Here is a 23,076-nt window from a genome sequence, read left to right on the forward strand (position 1 = left end):
AGCTACTTCTATTGGTGGCTATGCAGCTGGGGGCAGTCTCTGGCGAGAATCAGTCTTCTTCCCCTTCTGGCAGCTAACAATTTAGTCCCTTCCCGTTTTCAATTAAATTATTTTTTCAAGTATATTTCTGTGCCTATGCACAGCTTATTATTCAATACAGCTAAGGTATAAGGTTTTTTTTGTAGGGTAAGAGAAGTACACTTTGCGGACATTTAACATAAATGCCCTAGTAAACTACATGTGTGAACATCTTACAAGTGCCGTATTCAATCAGTAGGATTAGACGCCGCTTATGTGTCCCGACACAATCATTAAACAGTCCACCAAGAACGCTAATGCCTTGCAGTTTCCTAAAGTAACACATTAGGTAACCACTCTTACGTACAGATATGACGGACACCAGCACTCTTCCCAGTTGCGTGTAGCTGTTTTCATCTCCTGACACTTTCCAGGACATCTGTGAGAAATACCAATGAGAACAAGCACAACCTGTGTCACTATAAATGGCGACTAAAACAAAAAAATCAGAACTATGAAAGTAAAGAAAAACAAACCTATAACCCACTTCAATCCCCTGTGCCAGGCAGCACCACTGGTTTCTTATGCGTTCAGTGAAGAGAAGCAAAAGAAAAGTGGCACTCCCCATCAGTTTCAGGAAAATAGTCCTTTATTTGGTCAAAGACATCAGAAAAAGTGGTGCTCCTGACAAAATAAACAACTGTTTTACTAAAGCTGTTGGTGAGTGCCACCTTTCTTTTGTTTCTCTTAAAGGGAACCTGTCACCCCCCCAGGCGGTTTTAAGTAAAAGAGTCACCTTGTGCAGCACTAATGCTGCATTCTTTCAAGGTGGCTCTTTTATTTGGCGTCCCTTCCACCTCAAAATAAGCGTCATAGGAGGAATCGTCAATTAGGGATGAGCTGACGATTCCTCCTATGACGCTGCACAGTAGGAAAGATGCGGAGGGATTTGAGGGAGAACCGCAGAGAACTACTATGCATGCCCACGATTCCCAGCCCCGTAGTGTGAATAAATCAGAAGAGACTGTGGGGCGAGATCTCTGGCTGCGCGTCTATGCAGGCGCGTTAGCTCAGACATCATGTGATGTCAGAGGACTGGCAGCGCTAACTGCGCATGCCCAAGAAAAGGTATTACAGCGCAGGCCCAAGGAATTGAAATGAATACTGAGGAGGAGGCGCCAAATTCAAAAGGAGGACATGACTGATGGATGTGAGGCGTCTGTGTTCGAGGGGGAAAGACCTGCCCCCCGGTCAAACTTCTGGTATGTCAGACAAATTTTGAAAACGCTTATTTATGCGGTGGAAGGGACGCCAAATAAAAGAGCCACCTTGTCAGAATGCAGCATTAGTGCTGCACAAGGTGTCTCTTTTACTTAAAAACGCCTGGGGGGGGGGGAATGACAGGTTCCCTTTAACTGAACACATAAGTTATTTCTAAGGTGAAGCACAACCAAGAAGGCTACAGATGGTGCTTGTTTCCAATAGCCGGACTGCTTGCCTCCGATTGCCTGCTGATTGCCTCCGATAACACTACATGTGGTATCAGAAACTGAAGGTGTTATGGGCCATCCCAAGGGTCCTAGGGCAGTGAAGGGATTAAAGGGAACTTGTCACTAGAGTCATGTTGCCAGGGGTTTGGGAAGCATAAATCGAGTGACTGGTTCCTGCGCCCCTGGCGCTTTAGGGCAGTGAAGCATTTAATGCCAGCATCCGTGGTGGTCTACAGTAAAGGTCTTGTCTCAGACTCCTGCTTCCTCCCAGCACTGATCATAGAGATAACAAGGACAACATCTGCAAGGAGTTTGTATGTTCTCCCCGTGTTTGCGTGGGTTTCCTCCCACATTCTAAAGACATACTATTAGGGAATTTAGATTGTGAGCCCCATCGGGGACAGTGATGATAATGTGTGCAAACTGTAAAGCGCTGCAGAATATGTTAGCGCTATATAAAAATAAAGATTATTATTATTATAACTGCAGAGGAGACAGAGAGAACTGTGCAGACATACAATTACATCTGCATAGTTCTCTATGATTGGGGAAGGCAGAGATATTCTGTCCAATCATTAATTAATCACTCCCATTAATTTTTTATGCCGGAAATCTGTGTACATTTGTATGTAATGTAGTATAAGTGCATTATTATACCCACTGATCTCCATCTTCCCCACTTTCTAGCGCTGTTCCCATCCTCTTCTCGCTCACATGACTTCTATTTTGACTCTCTGGATCACATATGGGCTATGTGTAAGATGGAAGTGACTTTTACAATATAAGCCTATGAATTGGCAGTCCATAGACTTACTGCACATTGTAAACGTGACTTCCAGAAAACACATAAATCCCAATGTAATCCAGCAAATCAGAATTAGACACACGTGAGTGAGTAGAGGATTGGAACGGCGCTGGAAACTAGGGTAAGTATTGGTAAGCATGTTAATGCACTTACACTATAAACAGATTTAGGACATAAAATGTAATGGGAGTGATTTATTAATGATTGGGCAGGGGAGAGAGATTCTGCCCTATCAGAGAACTGTGCGGCTGGAATTGTATGGCTGCACAGTTCTCCTCTTTGCAGTTATCTCTGATTAGTGTGTGGAGGAAGCATTAACTCACTTACACTACATTACACACACATTCACAGAGGTTTAGGGCATACAAAATTTCATGGGACTCATTCTTTTATAGGATTATTCCACATTCGGACACCATCTTTCAAAAATAAAGCCACTTCCGTCTGAGTTGTGTGTGGTATTGCAGCTCTGCACCATTCACAAAAGGTGCAGCAATACCAATAAGAAAGAAATGTAACTATATTTTGAAGGCGGAGGTGATAAGGTGTTACATTAATGTGCTAAACTGTAATGCTTGATAAAATATATCTTGAAGAGATTTGCTCTGCAGATGTGCAAACATGCTGACAGATGTGTGTGACTTTTCACCGTCGGAGAAACAATGATTCTTTCTTATTTACTGCACTTTGCTATTGCATATGTATCATTTGGTAAACATGCACAAAGTTTGGACTGTTTGGCATAAATAACCACTGAATCTGAAACTTTTCCCAGAGCCATACTGACCAGATATTTAACCCCTTCCTGACCGGAGGTTTTTTTGTTTTTGCACTCTCTTTTTTCGCTCCCCTTCTTCCCAGAGCCATAACTTTTTTATTTTTCCGTCAATATGGCCATGTGAGGGCTTGTTTTTTGCGGGATGAGTTGTACTTTTGAACAACACCATTGGTTTTAACATATTGTGTACTGGAAAATGGGAAAAAAATTCAAAGTGCGGTGAAATTGCAAAAAAAGTGCAATCCCACAGTTGTGGGTTTTTTTTTTTGTTTTTTTACAATATTCACTAAATGCTAAAACTGACCTGCCATTATGATTCTCCAGGTGATTACGAGTTCATAGACACCAAGCATGTCTTGGTTCTTTTTTATCTAAGTGGTGAAAAAAAATTCCAAACTTTGTTAAAAAAAAAAAATTGTGCCATTTTCCGAGACCCGTAGCGTCTCCATTTTTTGTGATCTCGTGTTGGGTGAGGGCTTATTTTTTGTGTGCCGAGCTGACGTTTTTAATGATACCATTTTGGTGCAGATATGATCTTTTGATCGCCCGTTATTGCATTTAAATGCAATGTCGTGGCAACCAAACAATTCATTTTGACTTTTTTCTCACTACGCAGTTTAGCGATCAGGTTAATTCTTTTTTTTTGATTGATGGATCAGGCAATTTGGAATGCGGCGATACCAAATATGTGTATGTTTGATTTTTTTTCTCATTGTTTCTTATTGTGTTATTTTGAATTGGGCAAAAGGGGGGTGATTTGAACTTTTATTTTTTTTTATATTTTTAAAAACTTTTTTTTTTTTCCTTTTGTCATTCTTCAATAGTCTCCATGGGAAACTAGAAGCTGCCTTAACCTGATTGGCTCTGCTACATACAGGCGATGATCAGATCGCCTGTATGTAGTAAATTACTCACTTGCTATGAACGCTGACCACTGGGTGGCGCTCATAGCAAGCCAGCAGTGACAGCCATAGAGGTCTGCAGGAGAGCTCTGGTTGTCATGCCAACACATCGGTGACCCGCAGTCACGTGACGGGGGTTACCGATGGGCGGATTTCCAGCACAATTGCCGGAAGAACATGTTAAATGCCGCTGTCAGAGTTTGACAGAGGCATTTAACAGGTTAATACCTGTGGGGGGATCGCGATTCCACCCGCGGCTGTTCCGGGCACATGTCAGCTGTTCAAAACAGTAGACATGTGCTGGGAAAGATGTGGGCTCACTGCCAGAGCCCACATCAAAGGGAGGGTGTTCGACATCGGCGTACTATTAAGCCCGATGTCGGAAAGTGTACCTGTCATTTTCATTTTTATTACATAAATCAATAGTACATGTAAAAATATTCAACTTTGTAATATTTCTTATCAGAGAAATATGTTTTTTTTCCCTCTATGGCTGATCATTGCTTCTCAAAATTCTCATTTTTCAGAATGAATGACCAGTCTTGATGGAGAAAGAACTAAAGAAAATTTATTTGATAGGGGTGTGGCCTAGCAGCATGTGAGGAGGACGTGTGCCTGCAGAGCTCCCTCATGTCCTAGTTAATTACTGCTGCTAAATCCCCACAGCACAGCCGGTAATTACCTGTGGAGAGGCCCTGGGGACTGGTGGAATTCGTAGGGCCATCGTGGGAGCATTCCTGCGTGCAACATGCCGAAAAAAGGTCAAAAGAGGATTGCAGGAGAGATGGCCTCTGGTTCCCAAGATGGCGCCGCTGCTTCAGCACGTGCTTTGGCAGATGCAGAAGCTGATAGTGCAGCCAGAAATAGAGAAGTAGCGGCTCGTCTGCAGCGATTTGCCCAAGTGGAGGAAGTGGAGAAGGAATCTCCTCAAACAGCTGGAGAAGATCCAGGCACGGAGGAGAAGGTACAGAGCGGGGGATGAGTGAAGAGGAGGAGGAACCAGGAGGCTCTGGCTAGCTGGGGAGAACTGGTGAGGCAAAATAAGAAACAGCTCACAGCGCTGTAGTTGCAGGTTCCTGCTGAACCCACTATAAAAGACGTGCTGGTGGCTGTTATGCAAAGTGGATCAGCCATTACTAATGTGCGCACTCAGCTGGGCTTTCTACAGGAGTCAATGCAGAATGTAAAATATGACCTCCACACAGTTAAGGACAGAACTGGGCAATTAGAAAAAAGAGTTGGTGTGGTGGAAAATACAGTCTCTAACTCTGCGCAGCATAATAAGGAGCTCAAAAAAGATTTTGCTGCTGTATGGAATAAAACGGATGACCTCGAAAACAGGTCCAGACGCAATAATGTCCGTATTGTCGGTGTCCCGAAGCGCTGCGAGGGCAAAAACCCTACTACTTTTATCGAAGCCTGGATAAAGGAAAAAGTTGGGCCACACAATCTGACTCACTTGTATGCGGTGGAGCGCGCTCATAGGGTCCCGGCTCGTCCCCCTGGCCATCCACCAAGACCCATCCTGGCTAAAATACTTCACTACAGAGACAGGGACAGTATTCTTCGGTTCTCAAGAGACCACCCTGATCTAACTATTGATGGTTCTAGAGTTTCATTCTATCCGGATTTTTCACCGAAAGTGCAAAAAATGAGAGCTCAATTTGTTGATATTAAAAAACGGCTGAGGGCCCTTGACCTCTATGATCTTCCCAACCAAATTGCGGGTCGAAGTTGGGAACAAATCTCATTTTTTTCTGGAAGCTACAGAGGCAGCTGAATGGTTGGATCTGAACGAACAACATCTAAGAAGGGAGGTGGAGGACTGTGGTGAAGAAACATGAATCTTTTGGACGTTTTGAGCTGTTCCTGTGTCTAGATGGTTGCTTTGTGCTGTGGGGCATTATCCTGAAATATGTGGGGGGCGAGATAGGAACTAAAGCGCCTGGTATTTGGCGTTATACATTTTAAGGGGGATAACATTGTCCTTCTTTGTGATGGGCCTAATACAGTTGAGAGTTACGTTGGGATGTGTTATTAGGGGGGGGAGGGAGGTAATGGGGGGGGGTGTTAGGTCCTTTGACAGGTGCACATATGTCCAAATGTATTTAGCTAAGATTAGTTGGATATTGTTGTTTAAGTTTAAAAATACCAATTATGGGGGACGTTAAAATTCTTAGCTGGAATGTTAGAGGGATGAAATCCCCAGTAAAAAGACAGGCGATTTTTTCTTTTATTATGGACCGCAAACCAACTGTAATTTGCTTGCAAGAGACGCACCTTACACGTGAAACACTTAATATTCTGGATAAAAGGTGGATATTGGCGGGATATCATTCTACATATTCCCAGTACTCTAGAGGTGTTAGCATACTAATTAGACGGGGTGCTCAATTTTCATGTAATCGGGCGGTGGTAGATGAAGAGGGGCGATTTGTTCTTTTGTATTGTACGTTGTCTGCGGTCACGATGGTACTCATATCTATATATATATTCCTCCGCCATAAAGTAGCAAAATCATATATAAAATCCTAACTTTTGAGAGATTTTCCAAGAGTCCCATATTTAGTGATGGGTGATTTTAACAACATTTTGGATGCCCATTGGTATAGAGGTAATCATGTACCTATAAAATCGGAAGGCAACTGCACACCATTCGGGGCGCTCCTGCGCGAACTAGCCTTAACTGATTTGTGAAGATGCAGGAATCCTGGGGTATATCAGTACTCATGTTTCTCCTCTACTTTTTCCTCCCTGTCTCGTATCGACTTGGCTCTGGGCGACGGTCTCATACTGGGGAAAATTATGAATGTTGAATATCTATCGAGGACAGTGTCGGACCATTCGCCCCTGTCTATTATAATTAAAGGAAATAATAATATGTCACGAGATAGGCCGCTTTGGCGTTTAAATCCGTTTTGGCTACAACTAGTGGACAAGACTGATTCATTCACGTCTGAATTACAGGAATTTCTTGGGTTTAATGAGAACTCGGCTTCTAGTCTGGTGGTTTGGGAGTCTCTGAAGGCATATTTGCGTGGTATGTTCATACGTGAGATTCCAAAGATTAAGTCTAGTTCTAGAATGAAATCCAAACTTTTGCTCCAGGAATTGGAAGATGCAGAGCGGGCTTTTTCAATACAGGTCACTCCCAGTGCACAACAGAGACTTAAGGATGCTCAGTTGCGAGTGACCAAAATGTCTCTGGAAGTGGCAGCGCAGAAACGTATGTTCCAATCGACCCAATTCTTTGAAAATGCAGAAAGTGTGGGGCACCTACTCTCAGTTATAACGTCAGCAAAAAAGGGGTCCTCGTTCATACCTGGGCTCAGTGGTGAAAATGGGACACTTGTTACTGATGCGCCGGGAATCCTGGGAGTTTTGGGGGCCTTCTTTATTAACTTGTATTCCTCTCATTCTGGGGCTTCCGTGGAAGATCTTGAGGATTTTTTGGGATTAGCTAAGCTCTCACGACTCTCTGACGCAGACAGAAATTTGCTGGACGAACCCCTGGGTTTGGATGAGCTTGAGGAGGCCTTGAGCACTAGGTCTAATGGCAAGGCACCGGGGGTGGATGGCCTGCTGGTGGAAGTCTATAAAAAATATAAGTCGGTATTACTCCCACTGCTGCTGACTACACTTAATGATAGTCTTGGACTTGGGATCCTCCAGCCATCCATGCGGGAAGCTATTATTACTGTCTTACTGAAAAAAGATAACGATCCTACCCTCTCGGCCTCGTACAGGCCAATTTCCCTTCTGACAGTAGACATCAAATTATTAGCAAAGGTACTGGCCACTCGTCTTTCGAAGGTAGTGGAATCTTTAGTACACCCGGATCAGACAGGATTTATGCCTCGTAAGTCAACGGCCCTAAATATTAGAAGATTGTATCTTAACATGCAGATGGGGGCGGATAATGTGGGGAGGAGGGCGGTCCTGTCTCTTGATGCTGCTAAGGCATTTGACAGCGTGGAGTGGAAATATCTTTTTGCCACGCTTCAATGCATGGGTTTCGGTCCAGGCTTCATTGGTTGGATTAAGCTTCTGTACTCTGCACCATTGGCAAGAGTGCGGGCGAACGGACTGCTGTCTGGGCCCTTCCGTCATCACAGGGGTACGAGGCAGGGCTGCCCTCTATCTCCGCTGCTCTTTGCCCTGGCGGTGGAGCCCTTGGCTTCGAGGATAAGACTAAAGGTACTGTCACACTTAGCGATGTACCAGCGATCCCAACCAGCGATATGACGCGGTCAGGATCGCTGGTACATCGCTAAGTGGTCGCTAGTGAGCTGCCACACAGGCAGATCTCACCAGCGACATCTCACCTGTGCCCTTCCGCCCGGATCCACGCTCGTCTCGCCACAGGAAGCGTCGCAGGAAGCTGACGACGAGAAACGGTCCAGGACGTTCTCGCGCGATCAGCGATAAGCAGCGGGTCGTAGGCAAGTATGACACACAGCGATATCGCTAGCAATATCGCTAGAACGTCACAAGTTATAGCGATATTGCTAGCGATATCGCTTAGTGTGACAGGACCTTTAACCCGGACATTGAAGGAGAAAGTGGCTCTTTATGCAGATGATATTCTTTTGTTCTTAGCGGACCCTGACAGATCACTGAATAGTGCAATGTCACTTCTTACCTCATTTGGAGATGTCTCGGGACTAGTTATAAACTGGGAAAAGTCTGCTATTTTCCCATTAGACCCAACTGTGGTCAGAGTTCCACAAGTGCCGGTAGTGTCGTGCCTTAAATACATGGGTATTAATGTATCTAATAACATACCAGACTATGAGCGTTTAAATGTCTCACCGCTTGTAGCTAAGATTAAACAAAAGATTAAGGCATGGGCTAAGTTACATCTGTCAATGGTGGGGATTGTGAATCTGTTGAAAATGGTGATTATGCCACAACTTTTGTATGTTCTTCATAACTCCCCGATTTGGCTTCCTCAAAATAGGTTCTTTAAAATTAATGCACTCTTCAGGGAACTTATTTGGCTAAAAAAGGGTGCGAGAATCAAGTTAGAACACTTACAAAGGGGTAAGGAGGAGGGAGGGCTGGCATTGCCTGACCCTTGGTTATATTTTTTATCTTCTCAGTGTCAGCATCTAGCAGGGGGATCGGAAGACGCATCAGTGGAGATGGGGGGAGGTCAAGGGATTCTCTAGTTTCTTGGGGGTCGGGGACCTCTATTGTCTAAGTTTGAGGCGAATAAATTCAGACCTTGGATAGCTAAACTTCCGACGGTAATGCTTATGGTTAAGGTGTGGGGTAAAATCAAAAGTTTAAGAGGAATTGCTGGGTTCACAAGGTATGCTCCCATATGGGATAATCCGCATTTGCCGCAATTGAGGACATTGAAAGGGTTCGCGCAGTGGCGACGTGTGGGTATCTGGTGGCTTTCACAGCTGATAAATGGGGGGGTCTTCAAATCATTCGATGACCTGCGAAGAGATTTCCCACTTCAACACTCTACATTCTACCAGTATTTACAGGTGAGGCATGCTTATACACTGCAGACTTGCATGCGCCCTATTATTATACATCATGATGCTGTAATTAATAGGCTCGGTCTGCTGACATCCACGAGAGGATTGATTTCTTTTGTGTATGGGGAACTCCTTTCAAATGTGCTATTAGGTCACCCGATAACGGCGCTAATGAAATGGGAACAAGTAGGTGGGATTTCGGCAGACCAATGGGAATCAATAATGCAAATGATCCCTAAGTTGTCCCTTAGTGAGCCCAATCGTCTGTCCCAACTATACATCCTCTACAGGGTTTATAGAACTCCAAAGTGGTTGTTTGATTTGGGTTTGAGACCGGATTCAAAATGTCCCAAATGTGCGCTTGACAATGCGGATATTCTACATATGCTCTAGACGTGTCCGTGCATACGGATATTTTGGATTATGGTTCTTAACTTAATATATGTAGCCACTGAGCCTGACATTCCCAGAGATCATCAGAAGGATCAACTTTATTCTCATTTGCACAAGGAAAGACTAGAAGCAATGGGATGAAACTGAATGGGAAGAGACACAGATTAGATATTAGAAAAAACTTTTTGACAGTTAGAGTGATCAATGAGTGGAACAGGCTGCCACGAGAAGTGGTGAGTTCTCCTTCAATGGAAGTCTTCAAACAGAGGCTGGACAGACATCTGACTGGGATGATTTAGCGAATCCTGCTTTGAGCAGGGGGTTGGACCAGATGGCCCAGGAGGTCCCTTCCAACTCGACGATTCTATGATCCCACTGTCTGTGTACTGGGATGTGTGGAGGAGGGGAGGCAGGCCCGGATTGGCCACTTACCCAACCGGGCATTTTCCTGCTGGGCCGCCATTTTCAAGAGGTGATGGGCCGCTGGCGGCGGCGGGTCAGCCTCTTTTTTCCTGCCGCCGGCCCTTTAAATTTTCTGGCAAGGCGGCAGGCAGCGGGGGTTAAAAACGTGACGCGACGTGGTGACGCTGCACGTCGTCGGTCGACGAGGCCCCGCCCCCGGACCGCAGCAGGAGCAGGAGGAAGCCTGGCTTCCGCGGCCATTTGTAATTTGAGCGCATGGCGTGAGTGGTCGAGTCGGACTTGGCGAGTGGCGACCCTGGGCCTGGGCTGGCGCTGGGCCATGATGTGAGTGAGTGACTCTGACTCATAAAAAATACAGCTACAAAAAGGCTGCATTAGCAGAGTAATGCAGCCTTTTTATAGCAGTATTTTTTATGAGTCACTCACATGTGTGCGGCCGGCAGCAGAAGTTGTGCGGGGCTGGAGCGGGGGATGTGCGCGGCTCGTCCTGCTGCTCTCCCATGTGTGCGCTGCCATAGAGGCAGGAAGTCTGGCTGCAGCCATGAGCGCCGGACTGGAGCTCACCTATGGGGACGACTGCGAGGTGGCCGTGAGTGAGGTAAGTGCTCTCCTCAGCTGGGTGCTGTCACTGCCTCTGTGTGATGGCAATGCTTGGGGCTGGTGACTTGGCCAGTGCAGCGTCAGTGGAGACTATTCATGTGTGTGTAGCCTTATGGCGCCCAGCACCCCGCTGCTGTCACTGTGCCCTGCAGGGTCCTGGGTGGCTCACAGCTACGGGTACATGTCACTAATGAGACCCCCACAATGGATATGCTCCATGTACCCGGCACTGTGGTCTCCAAGAGAGAGACCCTATAACTATTCCTACTATTCAGTCCTCCGTGCATTGTCCGTCTGCACTGAGCTGTACAAGTACCGCACACATGGACTCCAGCCCTGACCAGAGAGGACGGGGATCTGGGGGAAGGGACAGGAAGTTGGTTCCTTGGGGAAGTTTTTGTCTCTGGAATATTTTCCCTGCTGTTGCTAGAATCAGGCCCGGATTGGTAATATAACCAACCGGGCATTTTCCCACTGGGCTGCTGTCATGTGGGCCGCGGGCGGCAGCGTCCGCTCATCTGGCCGCTTGCCAGCTGATGCGGCCACTGGCCTGGCTGTTGTTCCTGCTGCCAACCCTCTGCGGGCATGGCAGTTATAGTTTCCAATCCTCCCGCACTGCAGGGGGTATACGGAGCGGAGCCGTGTGTGTACAGTGTGGAGCCATATGTGTACGGGATGTACGGAGTGGAGCCAAGTGTGTACGAAGCATACAAAGCGGGCTTTTCCCACGGACACAGGAATACACGGCGGAGCCCTGAGGAGCATTTTAAAACTCACACATGACGTTCCACCAGAAGTGATGTGCTGGAAGCTGACCGGAAATTAGATAATTTCATGAGATTGTGATGGAACTAGGAATGCTTCAGTTCCGTCACCATGTCCTCTTCCGACAGCGGGATCACCTTGGAATCGGGGATGCCGGCCATGTGAGCGGATCATGATATGTCCTGCATTGGGAGGCTCAGGTGGGCACTACAATGGGAGCCAGGCTGTTATAGTATCTTTATAGAATCTTTCTTTATTTCTCTGTTCTTTCTTTCTCATTCTCTGTTCTGTCTTTCCCTCATTTTCTTTCTCTCTCTGTTCTTTCTTTCTCTCTCTAATCTTTCTTTTTTCTTTCTCTCTCTCCTTTCTTTCCCCTCTTTTTCTTTCCTCTTTCTTTTTCTTTCCTCTTTCTTTCTCTCTGTTCTTTCTTTCTTTTCTTTACTTCTTTTTTCTCTCTGTTCTTTCTCTTTCTCTCTCTGTTCTTTCTTCTTTCTCACTCTCCTTTCTTTCTCTCTCTCTGTTTTCTCTCTTCCTTAGTGCCAGTCAGTGTGCCCATAATGCCAGCCACTGTGCTCTCAGTACCAGTCAGTCTGATCAGCAGTGCTAAATGGGTGCGGTTGGGCGTGGACATGGGTGTGACTAGTTGCAAAATGGATGTGGCCGGGGCGTGGCCTAAAATTTGCAGCGGCGCGATGCGCGCGCCGCTGTCTTTCTCCCTCTTTCCTTTCTTCAAAACTTGGGAGGTATGATAGGGGCGGCTATGACCAGGGGGTCTGGTTGCCCAATGGATAGCAGTTCTGCCAGGAATTCGGTCACCATGCGTACAAAAGGGGACAGAGCTTTGGGAGGAGTACTGTACCTAAGAGGAATAAATAGGACTGATCTGAAATACTGGGCACAGCTGTGACTACATGTTATATAGTCGTGTTAATCTCCTCTCACTTCTTGTAACCTACAAGTGTACAAAGATATTATATAGTCACCATGTGACTAGTGGGCCTGTGTAACTTCAAATGCCAGGGCTGAATTTTAGTCCCAGTCCGCCCCTGAGGGGAGGGGTGACGATCATCTACAAATATCAGTTGCTAGAATGCTCTTTATTGCTAGGAAACTAATAGTGTATCACTGGATCTCGGATAAAGTCCCCACGCGGAAAGAATATGTAAATAAGCTTAACCTTACATTGTGCAGAGAGAAGGCCATTTATCTTAAACGAGGAAGGCCGGCGATGTTTGAAAAAATCTGGGCAGGATGGTTGAACATTCCAGGTTTATAGTCTGTAAATTTGTTATCGTAACATGTTCATGATACTCTGAATATGATTTATGTGTACATTATCATACTATGCGCCTTAGGATGTGTGCCTTATTTATGTATGCTTTGTATCTATTTTGGTATAACGTAGCATTGGACCAGGGAACGGGAAGGGGGGGTGGTAGGGCATGTGGTAAGGAATGTGGGGTACTTTGAAATGTGATGTTATGTTTTAAAAATTTCAATAAAAAATATCTGATTAAAAAAAAATTATTTGATAAGATATATTACAAAGTTGCTTATTTTTACGTGTGCCATTGATTAATGTAATACAAATTAAAACGACGGTTGCACTTTAAGTATGTTGTCTGTTTACTCTCTGGCTAGTTGTACCTACTAAACACGATCTGAAGAGGTAACCCCGTTTTGGAGCAGATTGGGCTACTCTAACAGCAGCTATTTTATGTTTTTTTTATACACAGAGAATAAAAGTAAAGCTCACCGATGCACACTTTTCTTAAAATAAGAACAAAATACATGCAGGTATAATAGAAAGACATAAGCAAAATGATGAATAGTGCTTACTCTCGAGAAACAAATCAGCACGCCAATAAGAGGGTAGATAGGAATAAATATGGAAAAAAGATCATGGCACACCGTGGAGATCAAATCGTTGCCGATGACGGAGGCTAGCTCGATCACTGTAATGGTGATCAATCCAGTCTAAAAGACAAAAAAGGAGATAACATGATCCCTAAGTGAAACATTCACAAGTGACAGAATGTTTGCAGCCTACATTGGGTCCACCAAAGAAGATCTGTCATAGCGGGACACCTGAGCCACCATGCTGGCCTGCCCATCTAGGACAGGAGGTGCAGGTCAGGAGATGCAGGTATAATGCTAATTAAATTAATTTATTCACTGTAAATCCAGATGTAACAGTGCCCATGGTGCTTATACTTTTTAGATTAGCAATTCCTATAGATCCTCCATACACATGGACATTTGGCTGAGCATCCATGCAATTTCACATGTGAGCAGGAGAATAATCTGCTGCCAGGCACATCTTACCTTCAATGGTAACATAGGAATGGGCATGCTGAAACTCTACATGCCTGATTGTACCTTAGCCTAACATGTGTCTTCAGGATCCTGCTGATTTTCATCAAAATGTTTATGAGCTCCTTAAATGGTCATGGACATTTCAACAAGCTAATGCGTATCAGATCACCAACATGGACCGTATCAAAAATGGAATAAACTTTTGTTACCAAAAAAATGTTTTTGTGTGAGGTGAGAAATTGCTCTAAAATTTTGGCCTCTAGGTGTCTCCCTTCTGAGCAACTTGCAGATGTAGACCACTGCCTGTTATGAAGATTGATCTGTCCATAGTTACAGACAAGCAGGGTAGACGTTAATAATGCGCATGATGGTAGGCAATTGCTGTTTTTTCATAGCAGAGTAGCCATGCAGTTCTAACTTCCACTCCCCCCAGGCTTGTTTCCAAAGTGTACTGTTTCCCGCCTCACAATTATTCAACTTGCCTCCTTGTTTCTTAGGCTGGTTTCAAATTAGTGCATCCGTGCGAAACGTATGATCCGTATAGATCCGCATGCGTCACGCATACATATATTTAAAATTGTGTACAGTGCTGTGCAAATTAATTGGGACAAAGCATTTTTTTAAGTAAAATCGTAAGTTGGTTACCAGTCAGTGATTGAAACCAGTTTTAACTGCTTTGAACAGGTGTGAGTGCCTGTTCAAAGCAGTTAAAACTGGTTTGAATCACTGACTGGCAACCAACTTACGATTTTACTTAAAAAAATGCTTTATCCCAATTAATTTGCACAGCAGTGATATGCAGGGACATGCGTTTGCATCAGTTCGCTTGCGGACGCGTACACATGCGTCGTTTCACTGTGTGCGGCGGTGTCCGGTGAACGCAACATGTTGCATTTTTTAAGGCGTGAGTGTATCAAAACAACGCATTACTGTCTATGGGAACGCATTGGTACGCAAGGACATGTGTAAGCATGCGTTCGATACGCATGCGTACTTTAGAATGAGCAGGTCCAGGAAATTATTTCACCACATGCTAATTGCCAGTTGTATAAAAGGAAGTGTGGACACTGCAAAGCCATTACTCTCCAGACTCTGGATGTGAGCACAAGACTGTCTATGTAATTATAAACTTTGAAAATATCTGTCTGTCTCTGCAGTCTGTATTATTTTTTTTTTTTTCTGTTCATTGTAGACTGGTTGCTGCTCCAGTCCCGGACTACTGTTGTGGCTTGCTTCTCCTGTCAAGGATTTCTTTGTTTCGGTGGTGTGGTATTGGCCCTTCAGTTCTCTTGTCCAGGATTTCTCTTAACAAAAAAGGCCAGAAAACTTATGGGGCTGGCAATTCTAATGAATAGATATACACAATAATCTGATTCTAATAATCAACAGACTAGAAGAATAGATCCATAATAAAATTCAATTTTATTCATAATCCTTTAAAAAACACAGTGAAAGAAATAAAAAAAAGCAGTCATGTCTCGACAAGAGAGCCGCCACTAAATGACCAAAAACTTCATAATAATAGACAGGTGTACACAATAAAGAAAAACTAGTATGTCACATGCAAAATACAGCCTAGCACAAAAAGTGTCCCCAAATAATATATTACCTTATGAAATATATATATATATATTTATCAAAGGAAAATATATCCTAAAATGGCACATCTAAATCCCCTAAACATTATATTGGAAAATAAACTAAACAGTGAAGAGGGAGACATATGAGTTGCCAGAAAAAAAATCATAAAATAACAATTATAAAGGCTATGGTGGACTACATAGAAGGGGCACAAGCAATTATTCTGGAAGAAGCCAGTGGTGAAACGAGCGTCGGGGTGGGAAGCAGTCACTCGTCTATTTACCATGTAGTTACACAACTTGTATGGATATTTTCTGTCTTCTTGGGCATCTCCCCCTTATTGTTCTATTTCCACACTAGTGCTACATCATTTTGAGGATCTTTCATTGGTGAAAAATTGCGGATGTTTGTATACTCTCTTTCTTGGCCTTTGAATTGCTTGTGTCCCTTTACTTCTATATACTCCACCATAGCATTTATATTTGTTATTTTATGATTTTTTCTGGCAACTCATATGTCTCCCTCTTCACTGTTTAGTTTATTTTCTGATATAATGTTTAGGGGATTTTGATGTGCTATTTTAGGATATTTTTTCCTTTGATAAATATATATATTTTTCATATGCTAATATATTATTTGGGGACACTTTTTGCGCTAGGCTGTTTTTTGCATGTGACATACAAATTTTTTTTTATTGCGTATGCCTGTCTATTATTATGAAGTTTTTGGTCATTTAGTGGCGGCTCTCTTGTCAAACCTTGACTGCTTTTTTACTTCTTTCACTGTGTTTTTTAAAAGATTATCAATAAATATTGATTTTTATTATGGATCTCTTCATCTAGTCTGTTGATTATTATCATCAGATTATTGAGTATGCCTGTAACGTACACTACCGTTCAAAAGTTTGGAGTCACCCAGACAATTGTGTTTTCCATGAAAACTCATACTTTTCTTAATAAAATGATTTGCCAAATTAATTTAAAATCTAGTCCAGACATAGAGAAGGTTTGGAAAAAAGATTTTTATTTGAAATAATGATTTTCTCCTTCAAACTTTGCTTTCGTCAAAGAATGCTCCTTTTGCAGCAATACCAGCATTGCAGACCTTTGGCATTCTAGCAGTTAATTTGCTGAGGTAATCTGGAGAAATTTCACCCCATGCTTCCAGGAGCCCCTCCCACAAGTTGGTTTGGCTTGATGGGTACTTTTTGCGTACCATACGGTCAAACTGCTCCCACAACAGCTCAATGGGGTTGAGATCTGGTGACTGCGCTGGCCACTCCATTACAGATAGAATACCTGCTGCCTGCTTCTTCCCTAAATAGTTCTTGCATAATTTGGTGTGCTTTGGGTCATTGTCCTGCTGTAGGATGAAATTGGCTCCAATCAAATGCTGTCCACAAGGTATGACATGGCATTGCAAAATGGAGTGATAGCCTTCCTTATTCAAAATCCCTTTTACCTTGTACAAATCTCCCACTTTACCAGCACCAAAGCAACCCCATACCATCAGATTACCTTCACCATGCTTGACAGATGGCATCAGGTACTCTTCCAGCATCTTTTCAGTTGTTCTGCATCTCACAAATGTTCTTCTGTGTGATCCAAACAACTCAAACTTGGATTCGTCTGTCCATAACACTTTTTTCCAATCTTCCTCTGTCCATGTCTGTGTTCTTTTGCCCATATTAATCTTTTCCTTTTATTAGCCAGTCTCAGATATGGCTTTTTCTTTGCCACTCTGCCCTGAAGGCCAGCATCCCGGAGTCGCCTCTTCACTGTAGACGCTGACATTTGCGTTTTGCATGTACTATTTAATGAAGCTGCCATTTGAGGACCTGGGAAGCGTCGATTTCTCAATCTACAGACTCTAATGTACTTGTCTTGTTGCTCAGTTGTGCAGCGGGGCCTCCCACTGCTCTTTCTACTCTGGTTAGAGCCTGTTTGTGCTCTCCTCTGAAGGTAGTAGTACACACCGTTGTAGGAAATCTTCAGTTTCTTGGCAATTTCTCAAATAGAATAGCCTTCATTTCTAAGAACAAGAATAGACTGTTGAGTTTCACATAAAAGTTTTTTTTCTGGCCATTTTGAGAGTTTAATGGAACCAACTCATGTAATGCTCCAGATTGTCAACTAGCTCAAAGGAAGGTCAGGTTTATAGCTTCTCTAATCAGCCAAACTGTTTTCAGCTGTGCTAACATACTTGCACAAGGGTTTTCAAGGATATTCTAACCATCCATTAGCCTTCTTACACAGTTAGCAAACACAAAGTACCATAAGAATACTGGAGTGATGGTTGTTGGAAATGGGTCTCTATACACCTATGAAGATATTGCATTACAAATCAGACGTTTGCAGCTGGAATAGTCATTTACCACATTAACTATGTATAGAGTGTATTTCTGAATCATTTAATGTTAGCTTCATTGGAAAAAAAACTGTGCTTTTCTTTCAAAAATAAGGACATTTCTAAGTGACCATAAACTTTTGAACGGTAGTGTAAGTATTGGTGTGCATTGTGTTTTTATTTTTACTTTTTTAAATTTTTTTTTGTTTGGCTCTTAACAAGTTTAATTTTTCTTCTCTGTTCTTTTCTGTAGTGTTTCACTTGACTGCTGTCCTTCAGTGAAGCTTCCCAGAGTGGAAATGACACTGATTGTGTAATCGCAATTGATATACTGATTGGTATGCATCGACTGGCAATACTATGCATGTGGTAAATCATGTATTTTCTTTACAGGTACCTTCCAGTGCGGAAGTGCGCAAGCAGTCAAGTGGAAATGAATCTTCCCAGGGTCGTCGGCTTTAAGTTTTTGAGGAGGAAAGACAGGGTGTAAGTAGTGTTTTCATTATCAGAGTTGGAATTGAATTTGCTTTCAGTTTTACTTACAAATTCTTTTTTTTTTATTTGATCTATAGGTTCCACAACCAGAGATTGAAAATGACCAACTCATTCAATCTGTGCAAGAGCGAGCAGCGTTGTGGGACCCCCGTGATCGTAATCATTCAGACTCAGCATTGATTCGACTACTCTGGGTAGAAGTGGCAAGATCACTGCTAGCTGATTGTGACTGTGCCACGCTACATGCCAGAAAGGATTTTCGTTAAGTATTGCAATGTGGTCTGACGCGGCAGTGAACCTGTTAATGTAGGTGCATTGTTTTACAATTATTTTCCCCTTCACAGTGAAGAGAATAAAAGTCCGTTGGTGTTCGATGAAGGATCGCTTCAATAAGGACATGAGAGAGGAGATTCAGGTTCAAAGTGGTGCTGCTCCAACGCTCAGAAAATATAAATAACATTGTCTGCTTTCTTTTCTGAGGCCTGCGGTTGGTCAGCAAATGTGAGTATCTTTTGTGTTGTCTTACTATTATATAAACAATATAATTTTTTTTACTAATGTTTTTCATTTATTTTCCACACAGAACCTGGTGCAGCACAACACAACCTGGATCGTCCTCAGTTGGAGCGGCCCCTCATCGACCAGCCAACGAACAGGCTCAATCCCAATCAATCACTAGCAATGGAGCAACCAGGCTGGCTTCACAGGCTGGGGAACAGGCAGCCGATCCATCTGGTTTTTCCCTCTCCCAGCCCTCTGCCACTGGTTTTGTTGGTTCTTCTTGTCAGCGGCAGAGGGCCTGGGGAGGCAAGTCATGCCTGAGTTTCTTCACTTAGGCTCGATCTTCCGTGATGGGATGAAGGCTGTTTTAGAAAAACTGGATAGTGGGTTCACTCAGGTGAACACACTTTTCCAGGAAGTCCACAGACACTTTGACCGCCTGGAAGCCGACCTTCAGAGACTGGCGCAACATTATTTTTCATCAACAGAGCGATGCGTGTCGGAAAACCTACCGCCTGATCTCCAGCTGCACGTGATGCAGGTCTGCCAGGCTGCTTACAGCCAGGCATTGCAGCAGTCCCGATATCAGCAGCAGGTACAAACTTTGCTTCCTACAGGTCAACAAGGGCCAGCACAGCATCAGTGGCAGAATCCTCCAGCACCTTTTCAAACATCTCAAGGACTTAGATACCCGTCTGCTCAACAACCGATGACAGCACAAGTGACCTATCCACCACCACCGCCGGACATAAGGACTGTTCCTACAGTACCCAGCTACACCATGCAGCCGAGTGCAGCAGCCATGTAACCTTCAACTTCCACCATGCAGCCAAGTGCAGCAGCCATGCAGCCTTCAATTTCCACCACGCAGTCGAGTGCAGCACCCCAGGAACAGGGAAAAACAAAACACCGAGGAACCAGCAAAATGGCCAGGAAAAGAATGTTGGGAAGAAACATTACCCACCACCTACACCCTCACCACCCAATGTGTCTCTGTTTCCAAGTCTGTCCCCACCTTCCCCTGGTTCTCTCCCTTCCAATGTGTCAATCCCTTCCAATTTGTATTCAACTCCTAATGTGTCCTCTTCCCCCAATGTTACATCTGCTGCCAATATATCTGACCCAATCCTCCAATTAACTGCCACTTCCCCAACCACCCTAGCCAATCATCACAGCCCGACACCCCCCAGGTCCACAATATCACACCATCGGGCAGACCCCGAAAGTAAACCTCAATTTGTTTTTTTATTTATGCTAAATTAAACATTGTTTTTATTTTTGTTAGTAAAAATTATTTTCTTCACAATCCCTTTCTCCCTATGTTTTCTTTATCTCTTTATTTAAACATGTTTGTATTGTTGAGTGAAGTATTAACGGGTGTTACAGTCAAGGTGTTAGTATTGAAGTCAGCAAACATTACAGATACATTTTACTTATTAGCGGCTTAAACCAGTGGTCCCCAAGCTTTTTTGCACCAGGGACCGGTTTCAAGCAAGACCATTCTTCCATGGCCCGGCATGGCGGGGATGGAGGTGTGGCAGGGGTGGGGCTTTGGTCATAAGGGGGCGTGGGCTATGGACACGGTTGTAGTGTAGCAGTGCATACTTATAATTAAATAACATTTATAATGTGACTCAACTCACCATAGGTTTTGATTAAGTGCTCCATCACCCCCTTCTCCCCATCATTGCCTTCACCCCATCACTCCCTTCTCCCCATCATTGCCTTCACCCCATCACTCCCCTCTCCCCATCATTGCCTTCACCCCATCACTGCTGTCTCCCCATCATTGCCTTCACCCCATCACTCCCCTCTCCCCATCATTGCCTTCACCCCATCACTCCCTTCTCCCCATCATTGCCTTCACCCCATCACTCCCCTCTCCCCATCATTGCCTTCACCCCATCACTGCTGTCTCCCCATCATTGCCTTCACCCCATCACTCCCCTCTCCCCATCATTGCCTTCTCCCCATCATTGCCTTCACCCCATCACTCCCTTCTCCCCATCATTGCCTTCACCCCATCACTCCCCTCTCCCCATCACTGCCTTCACCCCATCACTGCTGTCTCCCCATCATTGCCTTCACCCCATCACTCCCCTCTCCCCATCACTGCCGTCTCTCCATCACTCCCCTCATGGCCTTCTCCTCATGTCCCCATCTCCTCCAGGGCCAGGCTACACAAACACAGACCAACACACACACACACACACACACACACACACACGCACACAACACACACACACACACAGACATACACACACATTATACATACACACACAGACACCACCTCTCTCCTCTCACCTGCCCGCCGCCCGCAATTCCTCACTCTGACACAGCAGCGGCCGCGCTCTCCTCTCTGTGTCAGAGACAGGAAGCGCGGGCGGCGGGCAGGAAGCTGGACGCAGTGGACGGGTCCTTGCAGCTCCGCTCCTGCTATTCCCTCTTGCAGGCAGCGGAGCTGCTTGATCGCTCCCTGGCCGCCGCTAAGAACTGCTGCGCGCCGCCCCAGCCCCCGCTACGCCACTGACCGCCCCTGGCTCCCCTTGTGTCCGCGGACAGGCAAGGGCACTGCAGCGGCCCGGTGCTGGGCCGCGGACCGGCGGTTGGGGACCCCTGGCTTAAACCACTTCGTCTTGCCATGCTATACGTCCAATATCCGAAACAAAGTAGGCAGCAAATTTACACCTCATTTCGGCAACTTCCACTGTAGTCCTCAGAGGGTGATCTTGGTAATCCTGCAATGTGGTAGTAACAAGTTCTTCAAGTTCTAAGTGGTGTCGCTCTTTCACCAGGATGTAATTGTGCAGAACAACACACGCTTTCACAACCTCATCAATTGTCTCAATTTTTAGACTGTTGGCTGTTCCCAAAATGTGCCATTTAGATACCAGCAATCCAAACGCACACTACACTCCACAGTTCTTCGTGCCCTTGTCAGTCGGTAGTTGTAAATCCTTTTGGTGTGATTCAAGTCCCGACTTGAGTACGGATTTATGAGGTTGGCACACATTTGAAACGCATCAACCCCAACCACAACAAACGGTCCTTCAGTGTTTGGAAGAGGTCGTGGCTGTGGAAAATTGAAATTATTCCCATACAAATGTTGGCCCATGTCAGAGCTTTTGAAAGTCTGAGTCATTTCCTTGTCCAAATGAGCCAACGTCCACGGTGACAAATTGACAGTCAGCATCTGCAATCGCCATGAGAACAATCAAAAAGTATTTTTTGTAATTGAAATACTCGGATCCACTTCCAGCAGGTTTCATAATCCGAATGTGTTTGCCGTCCACATCCCCCAGTTTGGAAAATTACAAATGTCTTGGAATTTTGCAGCATTTTCCAGCCAGAGTTCAGTTGTGGGTTGGGGGAGGAATTCTTCATGCAGAACATCACATAAAGCACGGTAGGTGTCTCCATCAATTCCAGAAAGCGTGGACACTTCAATCCGGAATTGAAAATGTAGAGGTGATAAGGCCTCTCCGGCAGCCAGGAATCTGGCGAATAGAAAATGGGAAAAAAAATCAGTACATGGCTTTTAGAACCAGCATATTAATGACTGGTGTTTCTTGTTCAAAATTACGTACCTCAGAGTCACCAACAGATGTTCCGCAGCAGAAATTGCTTGAGTGTCCTTGCCAGGTGACGGATCCTCGGACATGTAGCAGCAAGTCATGGAAGTTCTGTTCCGACATTCTCGTGTACTTGAAAAACTTCTCATGGTTTTCACACAGCTCTGTGTACAATGAGTGGTAGGCTCCACGGCTCTCTCGGACTTCAAAAATGGGGTGTTGCCAATAGCGACGACGATGTCTTCTCTGTCTTTCTCTTCTTCTTTGTTCTTCACAAGCCACAGCAAAGGCAACAGCCAATTTCAATGACAAATCAAGATTAAGAATGAAGCTCTCCACGCTAAGATCCATCTTGCAACTGGATACAGCAGCAAAAGACGAGGATTTCATCTGTGCAGTTTGTCTGTATATAGAAATCCCATGACACACGCCCATTGGGTGTCTGGTGTCAAGGAAATTCTACTGGAAAAGCATTGGAAATAACGAACACATGTGCATAAACAAGGCAAATGCATGCAAAAGCGCATACAAACGCATGCCCATGCAGCATTTTCTTGTGTCATGCATAAGATGATGCGGATAAAAAATGCTGCGTAAAC

The 23,076-nt window shown here is 44.5% G+C and overlaps 1 protein-coding gene across 1 annotated transcript in view; it reads right to left on the bottom strand.

Annotated features, from left to right (window-relative positions):
• The window catches only part of ABCA5 (ATP binding cassette subfamily A member 5), a 244,628-nt gene that overhangs the window by 38,878 nt on the left and 182,674 nt on the right, over nucleotides 1–23,076 (bottom strand). The window contains exons 26-27 of the mRNA XM_073559971.1: nucleotides 13,506–13,643; nucleotides 386–457 (exon numbers count right to left, since the gene is read on the bottom strand). Of these exons, the coding sequence (XP_073416072.1) occupies nucleotides 386–457; nucleotides 13,506–13,643 (210 nt within the window). The remainder of the gene's footprint in view (nucleotides 1–385; nucleotides 458–13,505; nucleotides 13,644–23,076) is intronic.

Source organism: Dendrobates tinctorius, unplaced genomic scaffold, assembly GCF_039654945.1.
Source record: "Dendrobates tinctorius isolate UK_male_01 unplaced genomic scaffold, ASM3965494v1 ptg000014l, whole genome shotgun sequence".
Classification (NCBI taxonomy): Eukaryota; Metazoa; Chordata; class Amphibia; order Anura; family Dendrobatidae; genus Dendrobates; species Dendrobates tinctorius.